The 16,388-nt window shown below is 41.4% G+C and overlaps 1 protein-coding gene across 2 annotated transcripts in view; it reads right to left on the bottom strand.

The window, feature by feature from the left end:
* Positions 1–10,173: 10,173 nt before the first annotated feature.
* Positions 10,174–16,388, bottom strand: part of CFAP47 (cilia and flagella associated protein 47) — a 178,705-nt gene continuing 172,490 nt past the window's right edge. For both annotated transcript variants that reach the window (XM_083498341.1, XM_083498342.1), the window contains 2 exons: positions 11,223–11,391; positions 10,174–10,506 (listed from right to left, as the gene is read on the bottom strand). In XM_083498341.1, the coding sequence (XP_083354467.1) occupies positions 10,297–10,506; positions 11,223–11,391 (379 nt within the window). In that variant the 3' untranslated portion in view covers positions 10,174–10,296. The remainder of the gene's footprint in view (positions 10,507–11,222; positions 11,392–16,388) is intronic.

Genomic DNA, 16,388 nt, shown 5'->3' on the forward strand with positions numbered 1-16,388 from the left:
AGATGGCTTCTGGACATTCCCATTATTTTCAATGGAAGGAACAGCTCCGGAAGCAAAATGTGTGTCTCCATAGTACTACCTCTTTTGAAGTGAGCAGGGAAATTCACGTGTAGGGGCTGTGTGTACACTTGGAAGTGAATATGCTGTTTGGAATCAGGGGAAAGAATGCCATATATGAGGCACTGGGGTTTGAACATTCTGCTCACACCCATTTCCGGCAAGTCAAGATCATGTTTAGATGGAACAGTGTCAGAATTGTGGCCAACCAAGTCTCTACTCATGCATTATATGTAGAACTCCAAAATGGCCAGGGTTGTTTCCCTTGTTGCGTTCAAAGGTGGGTGGTTTCATATGCCAAGTTGACAAGCATTCTCTCTGACAAGGAACCACCCCATGAGACCATTACCAACAAAAAACAAATATCCGAAAGCGCCTTCAGATAAATGATGTAGCAGATATTAAGCACCCCATTGTACAACTAAATTCATATTTGGCTGGTTTGTACCCAGATTACGCAGTGCCAGAAAAAGGTGGGGGGAGGCTAAAAATAGGATTACTAGCCTGTAATCCTATACTCTGTCGTTTAAACAACAGAGTTTAGATCCTTTTTTATTGTTTAAACATTAGTATTTGCCTGTGGCATGTGTAAATTGTTTGTAATAATGGAAGCTGAGTTCTTGGCTAGAGGCTTTAAAATCCTATTAGGAGAGCTTGCTTGACAGAGTTCAAATATTAGCTTCGTATCTGCATACAACTATTGTGCTTTGAAAGGAAACTAATATTTCTTTTTTCACAGGCTCTGGAAAACAGTGCTTTAGGAGCTGAATCCTCCAGAGCGTGACTGGGGGAAACAAGCAACATTCGTTTTTCTTGGCACAAGAGGTCTTCAGGAGCATGTTCCTCCAGTAGGAATGGGGATGCCAAAAGTGAAAGCATTGGTGTGCCTTGTAAATATCTATGCACAAAGGACCTGCTCTTGTTCACTGCTAGCCTGCCAGACAGGAAAATTACTACATATGTGAAACAAACTCCCCTGTAGACTATCGCATGAAGGCCTCACTATTTGAGGCAATACAACAGAAGCTGCCTTTGCTTTCATCGGTTGCAGAGACCTCCTGCCACTCGTGAATCACATTTCCCCTCTTTTCTGTCTGCTTGAGATGCTTTGCTAGCATTCCAAGAAACATTTGTTTGCCTTTCCATCTTTACTCGACGAGTGAACATTAAACAGTGACTATTTCTAAGCTGATATGAACAGAGCAAGGGGTAGTGTCGGTGGGTGTGGAAGGCCTGGTCTATGGGAGATGAAAACCCATTGAAAATGGGAGTGGAGTGAGACCGATTTTCGGTTTTTGAAGAGAAGTGGCAATACAAAAAAGTGGCATGTGCAAGTAAAGGAATTTATGTGGGAAATAGAACAGTTGGCTCATAGCTTAGTGACAGAACATCTGCTTTGCAGGCAGAAGCCCCCAGGTTCAGTCTACGGCTTCTCCAGGTGGGGTTAGGAGAGATCCCAGTCTGAAATTCTGGAGAGCCACCACCAGTCAGTGTGGACAGTACTGAGCCAGATGGACCAGTGGTTTGATTCAGTGTAAGGCAGCTTCTTATCTTCCTGTATTGTCAACGAAACAGGGCCCCACTGCTAGATGATGAGTGAGGCTTGTTTTGACATAGTATAGAGTACAGGGAGGAACAATTCCATATCAAGTACAGTAGCTGTGAAATTTGCTCTCCTGCCCTGCCTTCTTCATATTGATGGCACCAAGACCATATAACAGTGGTCCTGGAAGACCTTCATTGGCTCCCAGTAAGTTTCTGAGCACTATTCAAGATGTTGGCGCTGACCTTTAAGGCCCTAAACAGCCTTGGCCCAGTATACCCGAAGGAGCGTCTCCACCCCCATCATTCAGCCTGAGGTCCAGCTCCGAGGGCCTTCTGGCGGTTCCCTCCCTGCGTGAAATGAGGTTACAGGGAACCAGGCAGAGGGCCTTCTCATTAGTGGAGCCTGCCTTGTGGAACGCCCTCCCATCAGATGTCAAGGAAATAAACAACTATCTGACTTTTAGAAGACATCTGAAAGCAGCCCTGTTTAGGGAAGTTTTTAATGTTTGATCTTTCATCGTGCTTTTAATATTCTGTTGGGAGCTGCCCAGAGTGGCTGGGGAGACCCAGTAGGGGGGAGATAATGGATGCCTGCATGATATCACCTCTCAAGAGTCAAGGAGTTCAAGGAGCAGAAGACTCCAATGCTAATTTCTGGTAGCGATTCTGCAGGTAGGTGTGGAACCATCACAACACTGTGCCCCCAACCCATAACTTATAAAGTCACTCCAGGAATGTACTGCTTCCTGAACAGAGGTTGGGTATTGTATGTCTGAATACTCTCCAGTGTCAAAACCTTGGAAAATGGATATTGAAAATGAATTTAAGTGTTTTATTCTATATTTTTGAAAACGGCTGGGAGGGTTGTTTGTTTTTTAGCAATCAAGTGGTATATAAATGTCGTTAAATAAGTAAGTGGAATTAATAAACTGTATTACCTCCAGAAGAGTGGTAGGTGTTTACTTAGGCTACAGTGCTATGTGCAGTTAACCCTCTTGAATATAGTGGTACCTCTACTTACAGAAGCAATCCGTTCTGGGTTGCCATTTGCACCCCAAAAAGTCCATGTGGAGTGCTGCTTCTGCGCATGCGCGTGACGCGATAGAGCACTCCTACAAATGCGCGAAGCGGCGAACCTGGAACTAAACAGCCACATTCATAACCAGCAAATGCAACTCGAGGTATGACTGTATAGCAGGACTTTCTTCTGAGTAAAATACACATAGCATTGCAATATTAAGCTTTCAATACAGTCCTACGTACCTGAGAATGTCCTAAGCATGCGTAGGATTGAGTCATAAGAAGGCTTGAAAGATGGACTTTTGACCCTTCTTGACAGCCCTAGAAGCAAGAATAATTTGGACAGGCAACAATCATCTCCATCACCTGGATGTGGGAGAGGATATTCTAGAAGCCAGTGACACCTAGCAATGATTTTTAGCAAGTGCACTGCTTGAAACAAAGAGTTTCTACTGAAATCACAAAATACATTTTTCCCGGCCCAAGAGGATGCTGTTAATTCTGTTTTTTATTGTAAACCACCGTGACCAATAGTTGTAACCTTGCTGATTCCTCCAGGGCCTAATTGCTGCTTGTTGCTGTCAACCTACTGCTCAAGGGGGGGGGATGTTTTCCCTGCTCCCCATGCATTTCTAAATCTGCTAACAATAAACAGCTCTAAGGAGGCAAGCTGATGTTTTTCACTGCCAAGCCACAGTGATGGTGCCATTTTTGCCAAGTTCTTTTTAAAAGGAGAGGGTGCTTAGAAGCGGCAGCTTCCTTGTTCTGCTTCACCATTAATTGCCATCTAATGGAAGTGGGGGGAGGGAACCTACAGTTTCAAGTACCTTTTTACACAGAGCCTGCCAGCTCCTAGCCCTCAACAGCCTCACCAGTTTAATATACCTTGCCTTGGTTATTATTTTTAAGTGTGGACAAGCCCTAAAACTTCCCTGCTAGGGGGAAAAATGACAATCAAATCCAGCACTAAACTGCCATTCAAGCCCATCCTGGCAAGCTGCCCGGAAGGATACAATGGTATCAAAAGCCACTTAAAGTCACAGAAACCACATGGTTAAACCCTTTAAGTTTTTTAATATATGTTTTGTTGCAGATCATCAAAGAACAGTAAAACAGGAAAAACTCACCACTCCATCTTCCCCAGGAGGTGAGAATACAGTTTACTGTAGGTCTGCAAACTCTTAGAACAACACAATTCCACTCATGTGTCCAAATGAATAAACAAATTATAGTTTACAGTTACGTTACAAAATTTTGTAGTGAGAGGAAGGTTCTTCTGCATCTTCTTTTGCTGTATACATAATAAAGGCATACCAATCAGTCACAGCCTGGCTGAAAATAGAATCAGAATCAAGAATTTTAATATTTGCAGCTCACATTCTCAAATTTATGTTAAGGCATTTAATATTGCCACATACTACTAAAGCAGAATAGCAGATTTATGTCTTACTGCTTTGCTCCATTGGTAGCTTTGAATTTTAATGAAAGTGCAGCTGTCTTCTTGCCAAATTTGGTCTTTTGCTTCTCACCGAGAAAAGGGGTTTTCTGTCATTCTGACTGACTTTGACTGGTTTTCCTTGTGCTCCTCCACATTCTGTACCCAACTTTACCACAACAGTTTAAAAAGCGGAACGAAGACCAGAACTGCTGCTACCTTCCCCTGGGTTTCATGTGCTACACTGATGTGGCTCACCATAAATAGGGGAAGGCCGAGAGAACATACTGGGCTGATAAACTATAAACTCTCCAAGTCAGGGAGTGGGCTGTGTGAACTTTGGAGGGGAAAGTAGACACAAAGGAAGTCAAACCATTGGGATAGGTGTGTGTACAAACATGTGCACACCTTTTCTTTCTTTTTGCCTAAAGTTCTAAATGGCCTAAGGCTGTTCCTGCCTCCTTTATTTGGGAACGTCATTCAGATTCCAGTTATAGTATTCTGCAAGTAACCAGGACTCCATGTATCAGCACTGGTGATCACACACTTGCGATGGTAGGCAATTTTGACCGCCTGGGTTCTGCCATATCTAGCAACCTCTCCATCGATGCTGAACCAGACAAGCAAGCATATAAGAATGTGGTGCTACTGTCCAGTACCAAGATGAAGGTCTTCCAGGTTTGCATGTTGAGCACACTGCTTTATGGAAGTGAGTTGTGGGCAACTTACAGCCGCCATGAGCAATGCCTGAGCACCTTCCACATGCGCTGCATCAGGAAGATTTTGGGTACCACGTGGCAGGACAGAATTTCAAGCAAAGATGTGCTTTTCCAAGTCCATATTCCGAGCATGTTTGCACTCCCATCTCAGTGACATCTACGCTGCCCTGTTCATGTCCACTGAATGGAAGATGGCAGGATCCCCAAGGAAGTGCTCTACTGAGAGGTGGCTTCAGGCACAAGGCCCGTTGGCAGACCAACTTTGTTTCAAGGATGTCTCCAAACATGACATGAAGTCTAAGAACATCAACCCCTGCTGTGTGAGAATCCCTTGCAGATTACTGCAGGGCCTGGACACAGGCAGTCCATCCGTGTATCCACAGCAGTGCCCAGAAGAGGAATGACTGCTGAGAGGAGAAACACCATGGTATATCTGCAGCAACACAATTGGAGGCCTTCATCTGCCCCAGCTGCAACAAAACATGTCTTGGTCTCTATAGCCACAGTAGGCTCTGTAACTCTGCAACTCCTCCATCGTCTCCCAAGACAGACTGATGCCAACAAACAAAAACTCTCACTTTCCCAACATCCCTTCCACTTCTTGGTATTTACTGTTTCAGTTCCTTTTGCACTTAAACCACCAGCATTACTGAATATGTAAGCTACTACTTCAAGATAAGCATTGTTTCTTTTGAGTTCTTTGTTTAACAAGCTGGTTAACTTTTCCACTGTGATTTCATCCTCTCCTTTCAGTTCCTCTGCAATTTCTGTCTTATCCTGTGCTATCAGAGACAGAGATCTCTTTGTATTGCTGACATCCCAGCAGATGTCTGCGTCTGACCTTAGTGTTCTTAGTACCTGCCAGCATTTCCTTCTCGCTTGATTAATCCCCCATAACCTTGACAATTATCTAAGCCAGTTGCTGCACCAAATAGAAAAAGACAGTGGACACAATCCACCTGCCCTGTTTCCATTCGGTGCCTGCAGGCAGAGGATTCTAGGACTTGTGCACAAAGAACTGCCATCCATATCCTTTAGTTTTAAGTTGTGGAACTCCTCCCCTCCAAAAGAAATCTGCAACTGTTAAGTCAATTCAATTCAGTCTCCTTTATTGACATAGAAACTGTTAAGACTACAAAGAGGTGAGAAGCTATTTCAGGCTGCCTTGCCATTAGATCTTGCCAAACTTCAGATGAGAAGTGAGATCGGTCCTTTTCGTGCACAAACTCACCATCAGTATACTTGGAATAAGATTTAGGGCAAGGATGGGAAACTTACGCCCTTTCAGATGTTGCTGGACTCCCGTTCCCAACATCCCTTATCACTGACTGATGAGAGTTCAGCAACGTCTGGAGGACCACAACTTTCCCATCCTGTTTTAGAACAATAAAGGTTGTGTGAAAACCATACATTTAAAGCATACAACTTGCCCATAGAATCCTGGAAAATCTAGTTTACCCCCTCAGAGAACTACAGTTCCCAGCACTCTTAGAAGACCGCAATTTCCAGGATTCTTTGGGGAAAGTTGTAAGCTTTAAATGTTGGGTGTCCAAACAGCCTAAAATTGATCAGAGGAGGAAGGCACATGTGATCTTGAGTGTTGCCAAGCGGGACAAATTTGCACTTCAGAACTACCTTTGTGGCAGGTCTGGATGTCCTTTACAACATGGGTATAGTATTTCAGGCAGAATTTAATACCTAATATCTGATTTGACTTCTAAGATTGATGGCCAATTAATTGTATTGAATACCTGAATTTAGTTGCTAGTCTGCTCCATACTACTTTGTGTTTCATATATTTTACTGTTTTATCATTTGTATTTGATATGTGATATATTTCATATTTCTTGCTCATACTGAAGTAGATATCCAAGATATCCATTATTTATTTGCAGTATCTTGAGCAAACTTACTTTTGGCTTGCTTGTCTAGAATGATTTATTAAGATACTATACCTTATTTTGTTGTCTTGGAACATACCATTCTTAGTGCTCTTCCATATTTCAGCTAATATTACAACGCTTGACATTTGTAAAGAAAAAAACTCATAAAAAACAGAAGCGTCCATTTTTCAATTCCAAATGCATGTCACCAAGAGGAGGAAATGCAGCATGTTTGAATGACGTTAGAATGCACCACATAGCTGGGTCATTGTTCATTTTTGTGTTTCCTTAATATTTGATATTTTGATTGCCCTATCTTCTTCCTTTACCTTATCGTCATTTCTTTTCTTCATGGGTTGCTGTTTTTTTAATGTTAGATTGCTGGGAGTCCAATAAGCTGCCACTTCTCTCCTGATATCTTGAGAACATGTTCAGAAGAATCGAAGTTAGCAATGTCTACTATAGAACACTAGAAATATCTGCAAAAAAACTGGACTATTAATATTCATTCATATGGGGATGTGCTACCATTGCAGGCTTCTGGTGAGCATGCGGTTACAGTTCCTTTCACTCCAAGAAGCCTCCATTGGCTGCCACGTTCTTTGATTCCTCATCATCGTACAGGCAAGTCATACATCCTGCAGCCCATTGCTTGCAAGTGATACAATCCTCTTCCCATCAGTGGGTCTTCAAATTATTGTAGGAGGAAAAATTGTTTCAACTGCAGTCAACTCACAGTAGGTCCTTGGTGGCAGAACGTGATTCTCCCATCATCCATTAGCACCTACATTGCTATTGCTAGAATGTATGACTATGCAACTGCCACAGGAACATTTTTAATGCAACTTGTGATAAGTTATTAGTGTGTTTGTACTGTGATGCAATTGGTTGTATGCTGCCCTGAAATTCTAAATAGGTTATAGGGCAGTATATGTTTTAAATGAGATACAGTGGTGCCTCGCAAGACGAAATTAATCCGTTCCGCGAGTCTCTTCGTCTTGCGGTTTTTTCGTCTTGCGAAGCATGGCTATTAGCGGCTTAGCGGCTATTAGCGGCTTAGCGGATATTAACGGCTTAGCGGCTATTAACGGCTTAGCGGCTTTAAGAAAAGGAAACAAACTTGCAAGGACTCGCAAGACGTTTTGTCTTGCGAAGCAATCCCATAGGGAAATTCGTCTTGCAGAACGACTCAAAAAACGGAAAACTCTTTCGTCTAGCGAGTTTTTCGTCTTGCGAGGCATTCGTCTTGCGGGGCACCACTGTACAAGAAGAAAGATTTGTTGTGTAATTTTGGCCTCTCAACTTTAAAACCTTTTTAAAGATGCAAACTCCTCTATATGATTGCTTTTCATAGGACCATTATATATTTTCTCTGTGTTTGTTTTTAGTTTGCAGAAGGCTCTGAGTCTGCATATATAGGAGTAGAGAAAATGTTTTTGAGGCCCTCACCTCCTTTTAGATATCATCTCCATTTCACATTATATTATTAATGTGCCACAGTCCTTCTGTTAAACTCTCCTGTTGCAAACCGGGTGCTGATAGTGGCATTATGAGTCCAGAGTGAAGTAAACTATGGAAGAATATGTTTAATGTCAGCGCAGGCAACAGAGCCAAGAGATGAATTGAATTTCTTTCTGATGAATCTTATGGATCAGCAGATTTATTCAGAGTTATTTAAAAAGCAGTTAACATTCCATTAGCAACAAACTGTGATCTGTGTCAGCAATAAGACACTGTTCAGTCATTTATTTTAGAGCAAGAAGTCACTGCAGGGAGAAATACCATTATTAAATATCTAGCAGGCAGATAAACACCCTGGATGTGCCTTGATATTTATCTTTTTTATTATAAATATTAGATTTACCTGTTAAGCGTCCTATTGAAATATTTTGATTTTAACTATTTTTCTTGCTCATTTCAGACCAAGGAAGCCAGCAAATGCCATTCTTATTTTTTACCCTTCAGATTTGCAATTAAAATATACTGCTTAAACTGTGGGTAAAATAGCATTTACAGAGTTCTTTTAATGTGGTTTTATGGTTCTAGTCAAGCTAACCCAGCACCACCTTTCTTCCAATCTATACTGGATGATCCAAAAGACCACACTTAGAATAACCCCTTCTTCCCTAAAATAGAAGTTAAGGGAAGAGATCTGGGTAGTTAGGCCCATGGTAGGGTCTTCAGTGTTAATTATGGCAGGGTGAGTCTTGGGATAGCCACATAATTGCACCAGTGGAGTAGGTGCAAGTGCGATAGTCATAGAGGGTTGTGCAGCAACAGCGGAAGCAGAAAGTGTTAGGGCACAGATGAAAACTCCTGGGGAGGTCTGTGTGAAACAAATCCATCCTTGGCAGAGCATCAGTAAAATTTATAGGGATGTGCTAGAATATCTGGGTGGTGAAAGAGGAAGGGTGTGGTCTAAATTAAATGGTTCAACCTCCTTGTACAATCCAGGTTTCTCCATTGAGAACTTGCTCTTTTAGGGCCAATCATGAAATACAGCCACAATGTTGTGAGGATTTTGGCACAATACTCCCCCCCCCCGACACATGCACACTCTGAAGCCTTCCCTCACGCTACCAGGGTTTAGCACTGCTGTTGTCCTGCTTCCTGCAGAGGACATATGCAAAGAATGAGTGCCTCTAAGTCCTAGACAAAACCCCAATGTCAACATATCCTAAAGCTTCAGATCACAGCACTGCTGATCTAGGCTATTAGGATTGCTAGGTAGGGACATAATCCATACATCACTGCACCCACATAATGCCCATTCCTTTTATCTCACTGTAAGAAAGTGCCACTTGTTGAATGCTCTAATGTATGTTGCAGGCTGACCCAGATCCCTGCGGTCTTCACGACCGAATGAATTTAAGTGTGTCTTACAGCATCTTCCCCCACTTCTCTGCCAAGGATAGCTCAGCCAGAATTCCACAGTTCTTGTGCTACTGATATAATTTCACTGTACTCTTGCCAACGAAGCTGACACAGCAGAGACAGTAAATCAGTAGCTCCTACCAGTTCCACACCATCAATATTATAAATGCATCCTGCGGGGCAGGCATTACCAAGCGCCCTTGCTGTTTGCAATGCTCGAAACAACTTTTAAAATTTGTAGTTCTTAGTTTACAGAAAGTCAAAAAGGATACAAGTAGGAAGCAACAAAAAGTATTTTTAAAAACCACCTGTATTGAACTAGTATTAATAAAATTGCATTAGTATTCAATGCAGCACATGCATTGGTTAATTAAATGACTTTGATTCTGGGAAGCCCCTAACCAAGTGCTTAATTAACTTCAGTAATACCAATAGTAGATTGCAATAGTACCCTATACTTGGGGGGCCTTGGTTTTTCTATTATGGCTATCCTAAAAATGATGCAGTGGTATTCCAATGTTCGGACATTGCAGATCCTGCAGTATTTTTATGCTAATATGCTATTACTACTTGATCAGGGAAACTCAGCAAAAATTCCCAACACATTCTCCCAAGTAGGTAAAACAAACTCTACACTGAGTTGCTCACTAGAATTGTTACAAAATTTATTGTTTTACAATTCACTATGTATAAAGTATTTAGTCTGAGTAAATACAACTCTTCTAAAAAAATAAAAAAATATATAAAATGAAGGCATTATGCTTTATTTTGCTCTTAAAACAAGAGGTGCTCCTTTAATGGTGGAGGACACGCCGGTGGATAACAGCTTCATATTTTCCCGTACAAAGTTGCGTTGTTGCACCGTAGCTGATCTGACATAGGTATTCCTGCAGTCAACTTTTGCTGATGAACTTGGTGGTACAGTTTGTGGGGGCAGGCCGTTGATCTCATACATCCATTGCATTGCTGTGGTCTGAAAGCACCAAAGAGAAATTTCACTAGAAATGAGTTCATAGTCTATTACTGTGAAGCAGACAACAGCTATCTGCCACAATGTGTGTAATTAGGTCATTTATTGTTCCCAGCATAGGGGGTGCCTCAAAAAGCCACATTACCGGAACTGCACCATGGTGCAAAAAAACATTACCATGCAATAATAAAGCAAGGCAGAACATTTCGTTTTATGAACTAAGAGCAGACTGTTAGAAATATGTATACTGTCTAGTGCCCTAGGTAATCAAAACTCTTGTTAATGCTCAACAGTTTGAGATGCAGCTTCTGAGGGAATTAGTTCACAGCAGGAAGTAAGCAGAAATAATAAATGGGCTGCTGGCTTTATTTGTACCCCAGGGATTAATGGGGTGCTTGAAATAAACAGCATCAACTTCTAGCATCTTTGTTTGGGTCAAGTGAGTCATCTCACACTATGGGTAGGAAAGGCAACTCAGAATTCCGCACTGTAAATTCTGTACATGGACGGAGTGTGATATGGGTACTACAGCAACCAAGAACAAAAGTCATTTTCAGGTACCTTCTTTATAGCAGAGCTGACCTATTTCACTAGAAGGAGATATCTAGCCACAGAAAGGATATTTTATAAGCATTTATTTTAGAGAAAAAATCCTTACTACAGTGAGTAAGCTTACTACAGTAAAGTCCCCTATCAGGAATCCCATTGTCAGGGCTCACCTGTATTACTAATGTTGCTGTGTGTTTCTTGCTGTACATATTAGGCTTGAATCCAACAGTGATCCAGGTTCCTGTTGAGTCAAGTGGAAGAAGTTCCCCAGCTTGAGGCGATACAGTAAATTCTGGATCGCTGCCTGTTAGGAAGTATGCCGTGTAAGGCTCTGGGTACCTAAGTGAAGAGCATTCAAAATATATCATACAACATTTATTACCATGCAACGGTAGTCCTAAATAATTGGTATTCTGCTACAGGAGATCAGCAATGAAACATTAATGGTGCCTTATAGCTGTGCTTCCTGCTGTTCAACTTCTTACATATACTGCTTTTCTTAGCCTGCCTATTGGAGAGACTTTCTGAAATGCTTGCAGTAATACTTGCGTGTATATATATAAAAAACTAACATGGTTTTTTAATGTAAGTTTATCCTCCTTACTGCAGGCATTCATCTAACTAGTGGTTTCCTCCTTACTTGGACAGAAGGAGGCAAATGTGTTCCATTCAATCTACCACACTTCTTTCAAGGAATCTGGGAATCTTCCAAAGTAAGGAGAAGCTGCAAGAAAGCTGCACACACACACACACACACACACACACACACACACACTTACCATAGTAACAGCAGCTCCCAGAATCTAAAACACAATAGGTTAGGAAAATCATTGACCTAATAAGTCCTAACTTAAAAAACAAACAAGCCCTACTGGAAAGGTTATTTGGCCAGCATATAAGAGGCCAGTCAGTAAGAGTTCAGAACCTTGCATTCCAGGAAATGTTGCTGACATCCTTCCTGTAGGATAGGGCAGAGTTGTGCCTGGGAATCAGCTGGAGAAATGAGAAAATGCAATTCTCCATTCACCACCTCTCTCTGCAGGTTCCAGGGCAGTAACGGATCAAACCAAAACATCAAAAAGGAAATGAAGGCCAACGTCACCCAGATTAGTGTTGTAGCACATCATGAGCCTAAGGGTACTTCTAGTGATAGTAATAAAATAGTAATAAAATACTGGATTGCTCAGTAACCAGAGAAAAATTTGCCCAACTTGCCTTTAGGGAATAAATAAAAACACTGACCCTAAAAGAGTGGGTAGACATGCTAGAACAGGCTCCCTCAACCTCAACCCTCCAGATGTTTTGAGACTACAATTCCCATCATCCCTGACCACTGGTCCTGCTAGCTAGGGATCATGGGAGTTGTAGGCCAAAAACCTCTGGAGGGCTGAGGTTGAGGAAGCCTGTGCTAGAACATGTTGTTGCTGCTTTCAGTTCCTGTTACTGCAGACCAGACTTACTATATAAAAAACATCCCCACATGGATTAGGGAATGGTCTATTACTACCCTGCAAATAGTTTTTGCTTCCAGAATTTGTAAATCCAGCACAAGCCCACTATTTCATGGCACTGATAGTACACAGCTAAAGACAGCCCTCATCCTAAAGGCCCATATGTATTCTTAATTGAGCCAGTGCTTATTTTGTAACAGTTTTTGATTATTACAACTAAAGTAATCTTGGTTCTTGAAGCAATTTATGATTGCAAAGTAATTCTCTGCAAAATAATAATAATAATAATCCTTAAATATTATTTTTAGGCCCTCTACATTATTCATACATCCGTGGATGTGTTCTCACGTTTATTAGATTATACCCAATCATATTAATAAGTTTCTAAAGAACATGTCGCAAAGGTAAACTGGGTCACTTGGTATTTCAAAGCGAATATTGCACTGATTACCGTATTTTCCTTCTGTACACAGCGATTTTTTATATAAACAATGCAATCTCTAACTCAAAATGTGGTTCCCAACAAAAGCAAGGTTTCTTCAGGTGTTCTGTGTTTAATTAACACATAAGGGGGACCATGGGAGGGGGGGGAGCATCCTAACTCTGCTTTCTCATTCCCACCCCCCTCCATAAATCGGAGGGATAACTTCAACAGGGAGTCTTCTTTACTAGTGGAGGCTCCCTGTGTGATTTAAAATCCTGGAAAATCAAGATGTGGGAATCTTTCTATGAGCTGAAAAGGCTCCCTGCTGCAGAGGCTATCCATGCAACTCATGGAGGGCAAGGGGGGAGGAGTTAGTGTGCTTGTCTTCCCCCTCCCCCTTGCATGTTGATTAAACATAGAAGTAGGACGGCTGAACAGGACAATTTGATCCAGGTCCACAGAAATAAAAAAATAAGTACATTATATGGGCAAAGCCATTTAATTTGTCAGATAAATAATAAATTACTTTTTCAATTCCACTATTCCCTTCTTTTTATGTATATAAAAAGCTTTTTGAGGAGCAAAAATTATTAAAGGTTAAGAATGGACTTTTTGAAAAAAGCAATTTGGTATTGTTTGAAATGCACATTTCAAGGTAGTCTTATTATCATGAGATAATTTACAGTGGTAAAGTTTAATATGACAAGCGCAAGATAGTTGATAGACACTTTTCAAGAAAATGATGACATAACTACAGGAGTATAAAGGGCCCATCATTTATCATCATTGATTGCATTATGTACCTGTCCAAGAGAAACTTTGCTTTAATCAATCACTCTGGGGCATGAAGTTTAGACAACGAAAGGTATTTCAGCTCTATGGATGACCCACTGCACTTTTGGAGAGAAAGCTCAAAACCCCTTAATGAAATAAAGGTTGCTTACCCTGTTAGGTAACCCAGCCAGGGGCCAATATTACCTTGGTGCCTCCATAGCGCCATTTTCCAATAAGAGATTTTAAGTATTTTTCAGTATCAAGGAAATCTTGCTACGCATATGAGTAACATTTTGCTCACAGCAGGTTTATATTACCCACTGCACTTATATACCCCACACACCATACTCTACTAGGGACTTGATTCTTTTCTTACTTTGCCTACTTCTTCATAAAATCTGGCAGAGACCTGATATATATGTATGTATGTATGTATGTATGTATGTATGTATGCCCACTGAACAGCTGCTAAGGATTGGGGTGTCTATTTCTGTCAATGTTCTCATTTAGACAGTGAAAACATATACAGTGGTACCTCAGGTTACAGACGCTTCAGGTTAAGGACGCTTCAGGTTACAGACTCCGCTAACCCAGAATAGTACCTTGGGTTGAGAACTTTGCCCCAGGATAAGAACAGAAATCACATGCTGGCGGTGCAGTGGCAGTGGGAGCCCATTAGCAAAAGGTTAGGTTAAGAACGGTTTCGGGTTAAGAACGGACCTCCAGAATGAATTAAGAACTTAACCCGAGGTACCACTGTATGTGTCTTTTTGTATACAGTGGTACCTTGGGTTCCAGACGCTTCAGGTTACAGACTCTGCTAACCCAGAAATATTACCTCGGGTTAAGAACTCTGCTTCAGGATGAGAACAGAAATCGTGCTCCGGTGGCGCGGCAGCAGCAGGAGGCCCCATTAGCTAAAGTGGTATTTCAGGTTAAGAACAGACCTCCGGAACGAATTAAGTACTTAACCCGAGGTACCACTATATAGTTTTCAACATACTATATTTATCATTAGTATGATCCCATGACTCATTTCTTTCTGACTTTTGAAATAAATGGCCAACCAGCAATCATGGCACACCTAGTTATGGTTGGGGTAGGAAATAAGTGCTTTTCCCAGTGAGACTTGCCGCACTTCAATTACATTGTCTTGTGCTTATAGTACAGCACCATGGCGCTTCAACTATTACTTTCTGGTGAGTGGGTATAAATATTACAATCATCAGACCTAGTGCTAATTTTCGGGGGGGGGGCGAGGTGCAGAAACTCACCATGAACACCTCCCTCATTCTCTTAGAATGGCAATGGTCCCTACCTGAGAGGTGCCAGAAGTGAGTTCTGGCTGAAAAAAAGCCCTAATCACATCTAAGAAAAACAGGGAAACCTGAGCTTCCCTGAGACTTTCAGGATTTAAAAAGTATAGGGAACTCCACATTCTGGCAATTCTTCGTCTGATAGCAAGCCTAAGGAATTAAGCTTCTCCTAGCAGCACTATAAAAATACTTGTTCAGCAAAACCAGGAGGGATGACAACCAGAGTAATGAATAATATGAAGTATTAGTTTCCTGGGACAAATGCAGTATGTGTCCTATTTGATAAATGACATTTTACCCCAGTCACCCTTATCTGCCCCATGCATGCTGTCATGTATGTTTGTTTGTTTGTTTATTAAATACAGTATATCCCACCTTTCCCCCAGAAGACCCTAGGGCAGCATATGATGTCTAGTAAAGCCACGGGTGCAAAGGAAAAGGTAAGGGGTTTGATGCACACTCTTGACTGTTCCTTGGCAAGTGGGGCTTGCATTCCATGCCTTTTAAATTGGACACAAACTGGAAGACCTGCTGGGATTGTTTTCACTCAGTCTAAGCTCTTGAGTGCAGTTGATCCCTACCAAGAGTGGGCCTTGCAGTTGGTGCTGAATTTAAGCCCCACTTTTGGCAATAATCTTTGCAGCCATAACTTGAATACAAGTGGGGCTGAGAGGAAAAAATCAGTAGCATGCTTTGAGTGCACTACTGATTCTTCCTCTGAAGTCTCAATCACCTGACATCTAATAATAATAATAATAATTTATTATTTCTACCCCGCTGATCTGGCTGGGTTTCCCATGATGTTCTATGATGGATGGCTGCTCACATCTGCCAAAAGTGGGATGCAGAGGGTGGACGAGATATGGGCAGATCCAGTTCTTTATCCCTGTCCTATATAAAAGCATTCAAAGTAGTACTAATTGCCACTATCTTGAAAGTAATGTACCCCACAATTTAGATCTGTGATGTGTAAAATATGTGTATTTGGCCTGCAGATTAAAAACACTTCCAAGGATATTTCAACGTTTAGTGAAAGATAAAACATTTAAAAACATACTAACAGAACTATATTAAACATTTTTTACTCAAAGTATGATTTGCTGAGTTCAGTTACAATATGCTTAGGACTGTGCATGCTGCTATTGATGTTCTGGCATCAATATTTTTTTCTACATTCTTTTCCTAACGAATAGAAGTCTAACAGTACCATTCATTTTCATAGCACTCTCCTACTGTAGTCCGGCAAGTGAGGCCTTCTAGCTCGTAAGGCCCACACCTCCCACACCTGAATGAGAGTCATTTTCAAAGAAGAAAGGCATGCCAGGTTGCTGTTATTTTAAACAGTGGCTTCAAATATTCATCCAATCCTTC

The sequence above is a fragment of the Podarcis liolepis genome (genome assembly GCF_965112155.1).
Source record: "Podarcis liolepis genome assembly, chromosome: 4".
NCBI lineage: Eukaryota > Metazoa > Chordata > Lepidosauria > Squamata > Lacertidae > Podarcis > Podarcis liolepis.